Source organism: Ranitomeya imitator, chromosome 1, assembly GCF_032444005.1.
Source record: "Ranitomeya imitator isolate aRanImi1 chromosome 1, aRanImi1.pri, whole genome shotgun sequence".
In the NCBI taxonomy this organism is placed as follows: domain Eukaryota; kingdom Metazoa; phylum Chordata; class Amphibia; order Anura; family Dendrobatidae; genus Ranitomeya; species Ranitomeya imitator.
The window spans coordinates 85,922,781-85,936,913 of record NC_091282.1 but is presented as its reverse complement, the minus strand read 5'-3'; the positions used below and the strand labels follow the sequence as shown (position 1 = coordinate 85,936,913).

At 45.3% G+C, this 14,133-nt stretch overlaps 1 protein-coding gene across 1 annotated transcript in view; it reads left to right on the top strand.

The window, feature by feature from the left end:
- Window positions 1–14,133, top strand: part of PARP8 (poly(ADP-ribose) polymerase family member 8) — a 437,603-nt gene that overhangs the window by 176,978 nt on the left and 246,492 nt on the right. Inside the window, exon 3 of the mRNA XM_069748619.1 lies at window positions 6,942–6,979. Coding sequence (XP_069604720.1) covers window positions 6,942–6,979 — 38 coding nt within the window. The remainder of the gene's footprint in view (window positions 1–6,941; window positions 6,980–14,133) is intronic.

Below are 14,133 nucleotides of genomic sequence, written 5' to 3'. Positions count from 1 at the left end.
CACGTAGTATATTGCCCAGCGATGTAGTATATTGCCCAGCCACGTAGTATATTGCACAGCCACGTAGTATATTTCCCAGCCACATAGTATATTGCCCAGTCACGTAGTATATTGCACAGCGCACGTAGTATATTTCCCAGTCACATAGTATATTGCCCAGCCACATAGTATATTGCCCAACCACGTATTATATTGCCCAGCCACGTAGTATATTGCCCAGTCACGTAGTATATTGCCCAGCCACGTAGTATATTGCACAGCCACGTAGTATACTTCCCAGCCACATAGTATATTGCCCAGCCACATAGTATATTGCCCAGCTACGTAGTATATTGCCCAGTCACGTAGTATATTGCCCAGCCACGTAGTATATTGCCCAGCCACATAGTATATTGCCCAACCATGTATTATATTGCCCAGCCACGTTGTATATTGCCCAGTCACGTAGTATATTGCACAGTCACGTAGTATATTGCCCAGCTATGTAGTATATTGCCCAGCCACGTAGTATATTGCCCAACCACATAGTATATTGCCCAGCTACATAGTATATTGCCCAGCCACGTAGTATACAGCACAGAGCCACGTAGTATGTTGCCCATCCACGTAGTATATTGCCCAGTCACGTAGTATATTGCCGAGTCACATAGTATATTGCCCAGCCACATAATATATTGCCCAACCACGTAGTATATTGCCCAGCCACGTAGTATATTGCCCAGCCATGTAGTATATTGCCCAACTACGTAGTATATTGCCCAGCTACATAGTATATTGCCCAGCCACGTAGTATACAGCACAGAGCCACGTAGTATGTTGCCCAGCCACTTAGTATATTGCCCAGTCACGTAGTATATTGCCCAGCCACGTAGTATACAGCACAGAGCCACGTAGTATATTACCCAGCCACGTAGTATTTTGCCCAGTCACGTAGTATATTGCCCAGCGACGTAGTATATTGCCCAGCCACGTAGTATACAGCACAGAGCCACGTAGTATATTGCCCAGCCACGTAGTATATTGCCCAGTCACGTAGTATATTGCCCAGCGACCTAGTATATTGCCCAGCCACATAGTATATTGCCCAGCGATGTAGTATATTGCCCAGCCACGTAGTATATTGTCCAGCCACGTAGTATATTGCCCAGCTATGTAGTATATTGCCCAGCCACGTAGTATACAGCACAGAGCCACGTAGTATGTTGCCCAGCCACGTAGTATATTGCCCAGTCACGTAGTATATTGCCCAGCCACGTAGTATACAGCACAGAGCCACGTAGTATGTTACCCAGCCACATAGTATTTTGCCCAGTCACATAGTATATTGAACAGCGATGTAGTATATTGCCCAGCCACGTAGTATACAGCACAGAGCCACGTAGTATATTGCCCAGCCACGTAGTATATTGCCCAGTCACGTAGTATATTGCCCAGCGACCTAGTATATTGCCCAGCCACGTAGTATATTGCCCAGCGACATAGTATATTGCCCAGCCACGTAGTATATTGCCCAGTCATGTAGTATATTGCCCAGTTACATAGTATATTGCCCAACCACGTAGTATATTGCCCAGCCACGTAGTATATTGCCCAGTCACGTAGTATATTGCCCAGCCACGTAGTATATTGCCCAGCTACGTAGTATATTGCCCAGCCACATAGTATATTGTCCAGCCACGTAGTATTTTGCCCAACCACGTAGTATATTGCCCAGCTACATAGTATATTGCCCAGCCACGTAGTATACAGCACAGAGCCACGTAGTATATTGCCCAGCCATGTAGTATATTGCCCAGCCACTTAGTATATTGCCCAACCACGTAGTATATTGCCCAGCTACGTAGTATATTGCCCAGCCACGTAGTATACAGCACAGAGCCATGTAGTATGTTGCCCAGCCACGTAGTATATTGCCCAGCCACGTAGTATACAGCACAGAGCCACGTAGTATATTGCCCAATCACGTAGTATATTGCCCAGCGACGTAGTATATTGCCCAGCCACGTAGTATACAGCACAGAGCCACATAGTATATTGTCCAGCCACGTAGTATATTGCCCAGTCACGTAGTATATTGCCCAGCCACGTAGTATATTGCCCAGCGACATAGTATATTGCCCAGCCACGTAGTATACAGCACAGAGCCACGTAGTATATTGCCCAGCCACGTAGTATATTGCCCAGCGACGTAGTATATTGCCCAGTCACGTAGTATATTGCCCAGCTACGTAGTATATTGACCAGCCACGTAGTATACAGCACAGAGCCACGTAGCATATTGCCCAGCGATGTAGTATACAGCACAGCCAAGTAGTATACTGCCCAGTAACGTAGTATATTGGCCAGTCGCGTAGTATATTGCCCAGACACGTATGTAACAGGTTAAAAATGAGTTAAAATAAAAAATAAACATATAATCAACTTCCGAGGGAGCCGTTGTAGTCCTGTCGCTAGTGTGCGGTGCACGCGGCAGCTTCCGGTCCCAGGGTTGGATGAGGGCAGGACCTGTGATGACGTGGCAGTCACATGACCATGACGTCATGGAAGGTCCTTCTCGCATACGCATCATCAATAGTGAAAAGTTGGTCACACAGGGTTAATAGCTGTGTTAATGGAGTGCGTTACACCGCGGTCCATTAACGCTAGCATTAACCCTGTGTGAGGGCTGACTGGAGGGGAGTATGGAGCGGGCACTGACTGCGGGGAGGAAGGAGCGGCCATTTTTCCGCCAGACTGTGCCGCTCGTTGATTGGTCGTGGCCGTTTTGCCGCGACCAATCAGCGACTTGGATTTCTATGACAGACAGAGGCCACGACCAATGAATATCCGTGTCAGAAAGACAGACAGACAGACAGGCAGACGGAAGTGACCCTTAGACAATTATATAGTAGATATATATATATATATATATATATATATATATATTTATACAGTTGTGCTCAAAAGTTTACATATCCTGGCAGAATCTTTGCTTTCTTGGCCTTTGTTCAGAGAATATGAATAATAAAACCAAAACTTTTTCTCCATTCATGGTTAGTGGTTGAGTGAAGCCATTTATTGGCAAACTACTGTGTTTTCTCTTTTTAAATCATAATGACAACCCAAAACATCCAAATGACCCTGATCAAAAGCTCACATACCCTGGTGATTTTGGCCTGATAACATGCACAGAAGTTAACACAAATGGGTTTGAATGGCTACTAAAGGTAACATCCTCACCTGTGACCTGTTTGCTTGTAATCAGTGTGCGTGCCTAAAAGCTGAGTGAGTTTCTGGGACTCTTGCATCTTTCATCCAGCCGCTGACGTTTCTGGATTGTGAGTCATGGGGAAAGCAAAAGAATTGTCAATGGATCTACGGAAAAAGGTAGTTGAACTGTATAAAAGAGGAAAGGGATACAAAAAGTTATCCAAGGAATTGATAATGCCGTGTCAACTGTGATTGACAAATGGAAAATCAGGGGCTGTGTAAAAACAAAACCACGGTCAGGCAGACCAACAAAAATGTCGTCCACAACTGCCAGGAAAATTGTTCGGGATGCAAAGATAAACCCACAAATAACATTAGCTGAAATACAGGACTCTCTGAAAACTAGCTGTGTGGCTGTTTCATGAAGCATAATAAGGAGGCATTTGCAGAAAAATGAGCTGCATGGTTGAGTCACCAGAAGAAAGCAATTACTGCGCCACAAATTATGATTCCTACGATACGCAAAACACCAGAGGCAAGACTCAAAACTTCTGGAACAAGGTAATTTGGAGCGATGAGACAAAAATTGAACTCTTTGGTCACAAATATAAAGGTTACATTTGGAGAGAGGTCGACAAGGCCTATGATGAAAGGAACACCATTCCTACTGTAAAGCACGGAGGTGGATCTCTGATGTTTTGGGGATGTGTGAGCTACAAAGGCACAGGAAACTTGGTCAAAGTTGAAAGAAAGATGAATGCAGCATGTTATCAGCAAATACTGGAGGCAAATTTGCACTCATCAGTCCGTAAACTGCGCATGAGACGTACCTGGACGTACCAACATGACAATAATTCAAAGCACAAGGCCAAGTCGACCTGTCATTGGCTACAGCAGAACAAACTGAAGGTTCTGGAGTGGTCATCTCAGTCTCCTGACCTCAATATCATTGAGCCACTCTGGGGAGATCTCAAGCGTGTAGTTCATGCTAGACAGCCCAGGAATTTACAGGAACTGGAGGCTTTCTGCCAAAAAGAGTAGGCAGCCTTACCATCTGAGAAAATAAAGAACCTCATGCACAACTACCACAAAATATTTCAAGTTGTCATTGATGTTAGAGGAGGCAACAATGCTATCGGCAATCCAAAATCTGACATGCCCTATCGACATTTTCCCCGGCAATCCTTCAGCTGGTACACCCACACATATTAGTCTGTCAATGTAACACTACCGTCATTACCGAATACAAATTTTACCCGTGAATTGAGGAATTTGAAAATGATCGATTAGTTTTGGAGGAGAAAGAAGCAGATTTATCTGATAAGATGTATAATAAAGTTTCTTATTTTCATGTGTACTATTGGTTTGTGAAATAAAAATTACACTGTAGCGAGGGTATGGACACTATACCATGAAATGCCATGAATGATATCCTCTTTATTGAGCTTTGGTAGTTATAGATTTGTTTCGCGACTCGCGAGTCAAAAAGGAGAACAAACAATATGTAAATATCTTTATACACACACCTTTATAATTTTACATATATACATAGATTGTTTTTTTTCTTGCAATTCTGCTGTCGTCCCTTTTTTTTATCAACTGATAAGCATTGTGTCCTACAGAAGGCGCGAGGTTACAACTTTTCTCCTGTTATGTATTCTATGTCTTCAGAACACATTTTGTATATTGCTTTTTATTACATTTTATTTAATTAAATTTGATCCCCAAAACAGGCGACAAAACCAAGCACAGATCCATTCTGGTCCAAAGTGAATTTTTCGTGCAACCTGTAATGTCTCTTAAATATATGTAATGTACCGTAATATTAAGGACTATACATGAGTGAACGTGCTGGGATAAGGTGTTATCCGAGCATACTGGGTGTGCTTGAAAAGCATGTTCGAGTCCCCGCAGCTGCATGTCTCACATGCAGGGATTGGCTGTTACATAATCCCTCCACGTGTTGGGGCTTTCGAACCGCCGGGATACATGCAGCTGCGGGGACTCGGACATATTTTTCGAAGACTTTTAATGAAAAGGATGAACACAGGACTTATAACCTCAGCTCATGGAATGACGGCTTATACATCAGCTCTAGCAGGGCCGGCTCCAGGTTTTCATGGGCCCTGGGCGAAAGAGTCCCGGTGTGCCCCTTTAACACATACCACAATTCATAATGCACCTATACGGCAGAGAAATATAGGTATAGTGCAATGCCAAAGATTTCACTTACTTCTTACATTACATGAGTGATATCTATTGTGCATTTTACATTAGCTCAGAAACCGGACAGTATAGTCCTCTATACAGAATAATGAGCCCCATATATTGCTCCAAACAGAATAATGAGCCCCATATATTGCCCCATACAGTATAATGGCCCCATATAGTGCTCCATACAGTATAATTGGCACCATATAGTCCTTTATACAGAATAATGAGCCCCATATATTGCTCCAAACAGAATAAGGAGCCCAATATTATGCTTCATACAGAATAATGAGCCTCATATAATGCTCCATACAGTATAATGGGCACCACAGAGTGCTTCATACAGAATGAGCTGCATATATTGCTCCATACAGAATTGACCCCATATAATGCTCCATACAGTATAGTGAGCCACATATAATTCTCCATACAGTATATGATGGGCCCCATCTATTGCTCCATATATAATGGGCCTCATATAATGCCCCATACAGTATATGATCAGCCCCATACAGTATACTGAGTCCCAAATATAGCTCCATACAGAATGGGCCCCATATAATACTCCTTACAGAATGGGTCCCATATAATGCTCCAAAAATAATTGGCCCCATAAGATGCTCCATGTATAATGGGCCCCATATAATGCTCCATATATAATTGGCCATATGAAATGCTCCATATATAATTAGTCCCATAAGATGCTTCATATATTATTGGCCCCATATACTGCTCCATATGTAATTGGCCCCATATACAGCTCCATTTTGAATTGGCCCCTTAAGATGCTCCATATTAAATTTGCCCCATATAATGCTCCCTATAGAATTGCCTTCATAAGATGCTCCCTATATTATTGGCCCCATAAGATACTCCATATAGAATTAGCCCCATATAATGCTCCATATATGGACCCCTTCTGATGGTCCCCATATATTGCTCCAAATATTAAAAAACAAAAATGAAATGCTCACCTCTCGTTGCTTGACGCTGCTCTGCTCTGGACTCCTCACCGTCGGCGTCTTCCTGCTCTCTGTACTGCGACTGCTCAGGCAGAGGGCGCGCACTGGTGACGTCATCGCGCCCTCTGACCTGAACGTCACAGTCAGAGGATGGAAGACGCTGCAGCGCTGGAACCGGGAGAGGTAAGTATCGCAAGTGCCGGGGCCCGGAGCAGGCGGAGGGACCACTCGCGGGGGCCGGCACTATAGCGCGCCAGTGTCCCCGACTGCGAGTGGGCCCCCTGCCTGCTCAGGGCCCCGGCACTTGCCCGGGTGCGCCGGGTGCTGACGCCGGCCCTGAGCTCTAGTTCAATCACATCATTCAATCAATACATAATATCATGAAGAGCCGTCTACCAATAAATCAGATTATCCTTTAATCCCTTAATGTGTTTTTTTAATTTTTTCTTAAGCTCAAACCATTTTTATACCGTATGTAATGTATGTAACAGTCAAGGAAAAAAACTGTAAAAATGATTATGCAATAATAAAACGTATAATATTATCAACAATAATACTTATTTCTCTCTTTTTTTACAGTGTCGCTTATTCTGTGAATGTCTCTGAGGATTACCCAGGTAAAGTCATTGTTTTGTATCCTAAATCCTACCTCCAGAACGCCATTATGTTGTTTGTTTCCAGCACATCAGCGATGTCATAGATCCTGTGCCATGTTTGCTCCATACGGAATACTGGAAATTAAATGCAGGAAGTCACGTAGGGGTTGTCAGAGGGCAAATTCTGACTTCTAGGCCACCGTAGTCAAGTTATATGACCCCTATTAAAAAGAAAATTGTATAATTTTTCATGCCTTAAAGGGAACCAATATTAAAATGCGGTTTGATCGTCAGGTTATAAAGAAGCCAAACATATTATTATAGAGTTCTAGTAAAAAAAATCAGCATAACAAGGCTTCTTTCACACTAGCGTCGGAATCTCCCCGTCGCAATGCGTCGGGGAGAGATTCCGACGCTAGCGTTTAACGCATTGCACAATGGAGGCAGCGGATGCATATCTCCGGCGCATCCGCTGTCCCATTGTAAGGTGTGGGGAGGTGGGGGCGGAGTTCCGGCCGCTCATGCGCGGTCGGAAAAAGCGGTCCGTCAAGAGCAAAAAACGTTACATGTAGGGTTTTTTGCTCCCGACGGTCCGCCAAAGCACGACACATCCGTCGCTCGACGGATGCGACGTGTGGCAATCCGTCGCAAATGCGTTGTCAATACAAGTCTATGGGGAAAAAACGCATCCTGCAAGCACTTTTGCGGGATGCGTTTTTTCTGCAAAACGACGCATTGTGACGGATTGCAGAAGACGCTAGTGTGAAAGTAGCCTGAGTCATTTATTTATATGAACGGGGTTCTCCAGTTTCAAAACCCCCCGTTTTTTTAGGGAAAAAGAAAACCTAGTCTCACCCTTCCCAGGTCCAGCATCAAGTCTCTGCAGCGGCTGCTATTGTCTGCAGTATTAATGTCACATCGATGTCGCTGATGCCAGTTATTGGCTGCAGTGCTGTCAATGTGGAATCAACATTGCAGACAATAACTGACACCAGAATCAGCGGCGGAGACTCAGCTCTGGACCTGGGGATGGTGAGTAAAGAAAGATTGAGAAAGGTTTTTCTGAAACGGGAAAATCTCTTTAGTCTCTGCCTGTGCTGGGATTAGGGGGCAGTGGGTGATACTATTTAGTGATTGACCACGGTCTTTGTATACAATGAATAATGTCAATCACTAATAAGACTACAAGGCCAAGAATGCTGAGATTTACATCAATTTATTGCAAGTTATATATGACAATATACTTACCGTAACTTCCCCTGCCAGACTGATCATAGAGCCCCGGGGCTATAAATTCCAGTAATTAGCTGTAATCTGCATTGAAATCTAACAGTAAGGCTATGTGCAGAAATCGCATAAAATTTCTGCATCTCTTGGCAGGAAAAACGCAGCTGCAAAAATCTGCTTTTTGGGTGCGTTTTTGATTAATAATTTTCTGCTCCAAATCTGCAAGTCAAAAATAAGCAACATGTCCATGACATTTAAGGTTTCTCATTCACTTTGCTGGCATCATCATTGCTTCAGTTTTTTCTACAAAATCTGCAGCCAAAAATGCACCAAATCTGCAACATGTGCGCGGGCCCGAAATGTTCGCTTTTTATTCCCTCTGTAGCACCATATAGGGGATATAAAGAATTATACAGGATCCATTAATATCAGTTTCTGTCCATACAAGGCATAGACATGGAAGGTTCTCCGTAGAACAAGAGACTCCGTAGGCAGCTGCCTTCTGTTCTGCCCGATTTATGGAGTGTGCCAAAAAACTGAGGTTATTGGAATAATTATATGAGAACCTAACTGTTACACAAGTACGGTAGATATTATATTCTATTACTTTCCGGAAATACTGAAAAGTTAAATTGTATAAACCGCTTTTTTATTTCCTATATAAGTGCAGTAAAAGGTAATGTGCCAGGGGATTGCATGATCTGCAGCTTTCAGATACCAAAAAGCTTCTGAGAATTCAGCGTCCCACCGGCTTATCAAGTAGACGCCATTAGAGGAGACGCTGAAACACAGCATACAGCAGGCCGCAGTTTGTTGGCGGGCTCCCCAGGGATTTTGATTTCTTTGCGGTGACTCTTTTCAGTGTGCAGCAAAATGTCATCCGCTAATGAAGCCACTCTAGAGCAATGGCCGCCCTCGCCTCCTGCCCATACCCTGCCTTATTTACTGCTGTGCCCACGTTATACCGCATACGTTACCCTGGATCATTTCTGATCCTTTGTTGACTTTTTGTGTTTGCCCAAATTATCACAATTGTAACATCATCCTATGGAACCAATAATAAAGGGACACACCAGCATTTTTGTTATTGCCCCTTTCTTTACTCATCAGTAATTTGAGCCTTAAAATACAAAATACTTACCCATCACTATCTTCCAGCATTTCTAGCAATGCTCCGGTCCTTCCCTTCGTCATGGAACCACGTTGTGACCAGCTAGCTCACACAATGTCTTCTGTAGATCAGAAGTCACTTTCTCAGTGAGACTACAAGACTCTGACCAAGGCTCTCGTAGACTTCCATTAGGAAAGGAACTAACCGTCTGCTGTGTGTGCTGGAAAGTCACACACTGTACACACATTGCTGATGGCAATGGCAAAAAATGCCAGCGTCAGCCTTTAAAGCAGGGGTGGGGAACCTCCAGCCCGCTAACATTAACCCCCAAGGGCACGGCACTTGTATGATGACGTCATCTGGGGGAGCGAGGTTAGTGCAAAATTCACTCCTGTCCTGGACGAGGAGCTGCTGTGATGCCAGAGACGCCAGAGCGATCTCTGTGCAGGCTGCTCTGCGTCTTCCCAGGGATCTCTGTGCTGGGAGCTCTGTGCCGGTCTGCTGGTGATCTGTGCCCCCCGTGATCTTTGTTCCCCCCCAGTTATGTGCCCTCATGTGATCTCTGTGCCCCCTATGATCTCTGTCCTCTCCAGCTATGTGCCCCTGTGTGACCTCTGTGCCCCCAGCTATGCCCCCCGTGATCTTCATGCCACCCCCCTGTGATCTCTGTGCCTCCCTAAGATGAATGTCCCCCCCAGTGCTGTATATCGCCCCTCCCCCAGTGCTGTATACCCTCCCAGGGCTGTATGTGCCCCCAAGTGATGTGAATATTCCCCAGTGTTGCATTTACCCCAAAAGTGCTCTATATCCCCTGAGTACTGTATATCCTCCCAGTGCTGTATATCCCCCACCTGTGCTGTATATAGTCCCCAGTGCTGTATATAGCCGCCAGTGATGTATATGACCCCACCGGTGATGTATATTCCCCCCAGGGACATATATACCCCCAGTGCTGTCTGTGCTTCCTATTGATGTATTGTATGTATCCCCTTAGTGATGGCTATTCCCCCCAGTCTCCCTGGTGATGAATATGTCACAGCATCTCCTGTGATGTTTATGTCCCCCCAGCCCCTCCTGTAATTTATATGACCCCAGAGTCTCTTGTGATTCATATACAGCAGTCTCAATGTTTCCTATGTTATGTTTGTACAGCAGTCCCAGTGTCTCCTATGTGATGTATATACAGCAGTCCCAGTGTCTCCTGTGTGATGTATATCAGTCACTGTGACTCCTATGTGATGTATATACAGCAGTTTCAATGTTTCATATGTTTTGTATGTACAGCAGTCTCAGCATCTCCTGTGTGATGTATATACAGCTGTCTGAGCATCCTCTTTGTGATATAGATACAGCAGTCTCAGCATCTCCTATGTGATGTATATACAGCAGTCCCAGTGTTTCCTATGATGTATAAACATAAGTCACAGTGTCTCCTATGTGGTGTATATACAGCTGTCTCAGCATCTCCTATGTGATGTATATACAATAGTCCCAGCATCTCCTATGTGATGTATATGATTTACAAAACTTATTATGACAAAAAGTTGGCTGCTCTCCTGGCTGACATAACCCAGGAAAAGCAGCTGTGAGAAGCAACATGATTAGTATCATCTAACATCACAGCTTCACTAAAGAGAAGCAGCTCCAGCTGTCACATTAAGGGTGAGTTACCGTAATTAATTGTTTGACTAAATATACCGGGGTAATTTTCAAGGTGATCATTTTTTTGTGGCCCCTGAATGATGGTAGAAATTTCTAAATTGCCCCAGGCCGGAAACAGGTTCCCCACTCCTGCTTTAACCCCTTAGCGACCGCCGATACGCCTTTTAACGGCGGCCGCTAAGGGTACTTAAACCACAGCGCCGTAACGGCGCTGTGGAAAAAGTAAATAGCGCCCCCCAGAGGCCGATTTTCTCCGGGGTCTCGGCTGCCGGGGGTAGCCGAGACCCCAGAGAACATGATTCGGGGGTTTTTAACCCACCCCGCATTTGCGATCGCCGGTAATTAACCGTTTACCGGCGATCGCAAAAAAAAAAAAACGCGATCTCTTTTTAATTTCTCTGTCCTCCGATGTGATCGCACATCGGAGGACAGAGAAAAGGGGTCCCAGGTGGCCCCCCAATACTCACCTAGCTCCCCCGATGCTCCTCGTGTCTCCCGGTGGGCGCCGCCATCTTCAAAATGGCGGGCGCATGCGCAGTGCGCCCGCCGGCCGGCACCGGGAGAATCTTTGGGGTCTCGGCTGCCGGGGGTAGCCGAGACCCCAAAGAGCATGATCGGGGTCGGTTTTACCGACCCCTGTTTTGCGATCGCCGGTAATTAACTGTTTACCGGCGACCGCAAAAAAAAAAAAAAAAAAAAAGTAAAGTGTAATTCTCTGTCCTCTGATGTGATCGCACATCAGAGGACAGAGAAATAGGGGGATTCGGGGACCCTACAATACTCACCTGTGTCCCTGGATCCTCTTGCTGCTCCTCCTGGCCGCCGGCAGAAGAAAATAGCGGGCGCATGCCCAGTGCGCCCGCCATCTGTCTCCATCTGCCGGCCGGCAGGAGAACAGCAGTTGGGGCTAAAATTAGGGGTAGGGTTAGGGTTAGGGGTAGGGTTAGGGGTAGGGTTAGGTTAGGGTTAGGGGTAGGGGTAGGGTTAGGGTTGGGGTAGGGTTAGGGCTAGGGTTAGGGCTAGGGTTGGGGCTAAATTTAGGGTTAGGTTTGGGGCTACATTTAGGGTTAGGGTTGGGGCTAAATTCAGGGTTAGGGTTCTTTCACACTTACGTCGGTACGGGGCCGTCACAATGCGTCGGCCCGACATACCGACGCACGTTGTGAAAATTGTGCACAACGTGGGCAGCAGCTGTAGTTTTTCAACGCATCCGCTGCCCAATCTATGTCCTGGGGAGGAGGGGGCGGAGTTACGGCCACGCATGCGCGGTCAGAAATGGCGGATGCGACGTACAAAAAAAAGTTTCATTGAACGTTTTTTGTGCCGACGCTCCGCCAAAACACAACTGATCCAGTGCACGACGGACGCGACGTGTGGCCATCCGTCACGATCCGTCGGCAATACAAGTCTATGGGCAAAAAACGCATCCTGCGGGCACATTTGCAGGATCCGTTTCTTGTCCAAAACGACGGATTGCGACGGAATGCCAAACGACGCAAGTGTGAAAGTAGCCTTAGGGCTAGGGTTAGGGTTGGGGCTAAAGTTAGGGCTAGGGTTTGGGCTAAAGTTAGGGTTAGAGCTGGGATTAGGGTTAGGGTTTGGATTAGGGTTGGTATTAGGGTTAGGGTTGGCATTAGGGTTACGCTTGGGATTAGGGTTAGGTTTGGGATTAGGGTTAAGGTTAGGGTTGTGATTAGGGGTGTATTGGGATTAGGGTTAGGTTTGAGGTTAGGGTTGAGATTAGGATTAGGGGTGTGTTGGATTTAGGGTTTTGATTAGGGTTATGGTTAGGGTTGACATTAGGGTTGTTTTGGGGTAAGGGTTGTGATTATGGTTAGGGTTAGTGATTAGGATTATGGATCAGGTTGGGATTAGGGTTAGGGGTGTGTTGGGGTTGGAGCTAGAAATGGGGGTTTCCACTGTTTAGGTACATCAGGGGGTCTCCAAACACGACAGCCAATTTTGCGCTCAAAAAGTCAAATAGTGCTCCCTCCCTTCTGAGCTCTGCCGTGCGCCCAAACAGTGGGTTACCCCCACATATGGGGCATCAGCGTACTCGGGATAAATTGGTCAACAACTTCTGGGGTCGAATTTCTCTTGTTACCCTTGTGAAAATAAAAACTTGGGGGCTACAATATCTTTTTTGTGGAAAAAAAAAATATTTTTTATTTTCACGACTCTGCATTCTAAACTTCTGTGAAGCACTTGGGCATTCAAAGTTCTCACCACACATCTAGATAAGTTCCTTGGGGGGTCTAGTTTCCAAAATGGGGTCACATGTGGGGGGTTACTACAGTTTAGGTATATCAGGGGCTCTGCAATCGCAACATAATGCCCACAGACCATTCTATCAAAGTCTGCATTCCAAAAAGGCGCTCCTTCCCTTCCGAGCTCTGCCGTGCGCCCAAACAGTGGTTTACCCCCACATATGGCGCATCAGCGTACTCGGGATAAATTGGACAACAACTATTGCAGTCCAATTTCTCCTGTTACCCTTGTGAAAATAAAAACTTGGGGGCTACAATATCTTTTTGTGGAAAAAAAAATATTTTTTATTTTCACGACTCTGCATTCTAAACTTCTGTGAAGCACTTGGGCATTCAAAGTTCTCACCACACATCTAGATAAGTTCCTTGGGGGGGTCTAGTTTCCAAAATGGGGTCACTTGTGGGGGGTTACTACAGTTTAGGTATATCAGGGGCTCTGCAATCGCAACATAATACCCACAGACCATTCTATTAAAGTCTGCATTCCAAAAAGGCGCTCCTTCCCTTCCGAGCTCTGCCGTGCGCCCAAACAGTGGTTTACCCCCACATATGGGGTACCAGCATACTCAGGACAAATTGGACAACAACTTTTGGTGTCCAATTTCTCTTGTTACCCTTGTGAAAATAAAAACTTGGGGGCTAAAAAATCTTTTTTGTGGAAAAAAAAAATATTTTTTATTTTCACGGCTCTGCATTATAAACTTCTGTGAAGCACTTGGGCATTCAAGGTTCTCACCACACATCTAGATAAGTTCCATGGGGGGTCTAGTTTCCAAAATGGGGTCACTTGTGGGGGATTTCTACTGTTTAGGCACATCAGGGGCTCTCCAAACGCGACATGGCGTCCGGTCTCAATTCCAGCAAATTCTACATTGAAAAAGTAAAACGGCACTCGTTCTCTTCCAAGC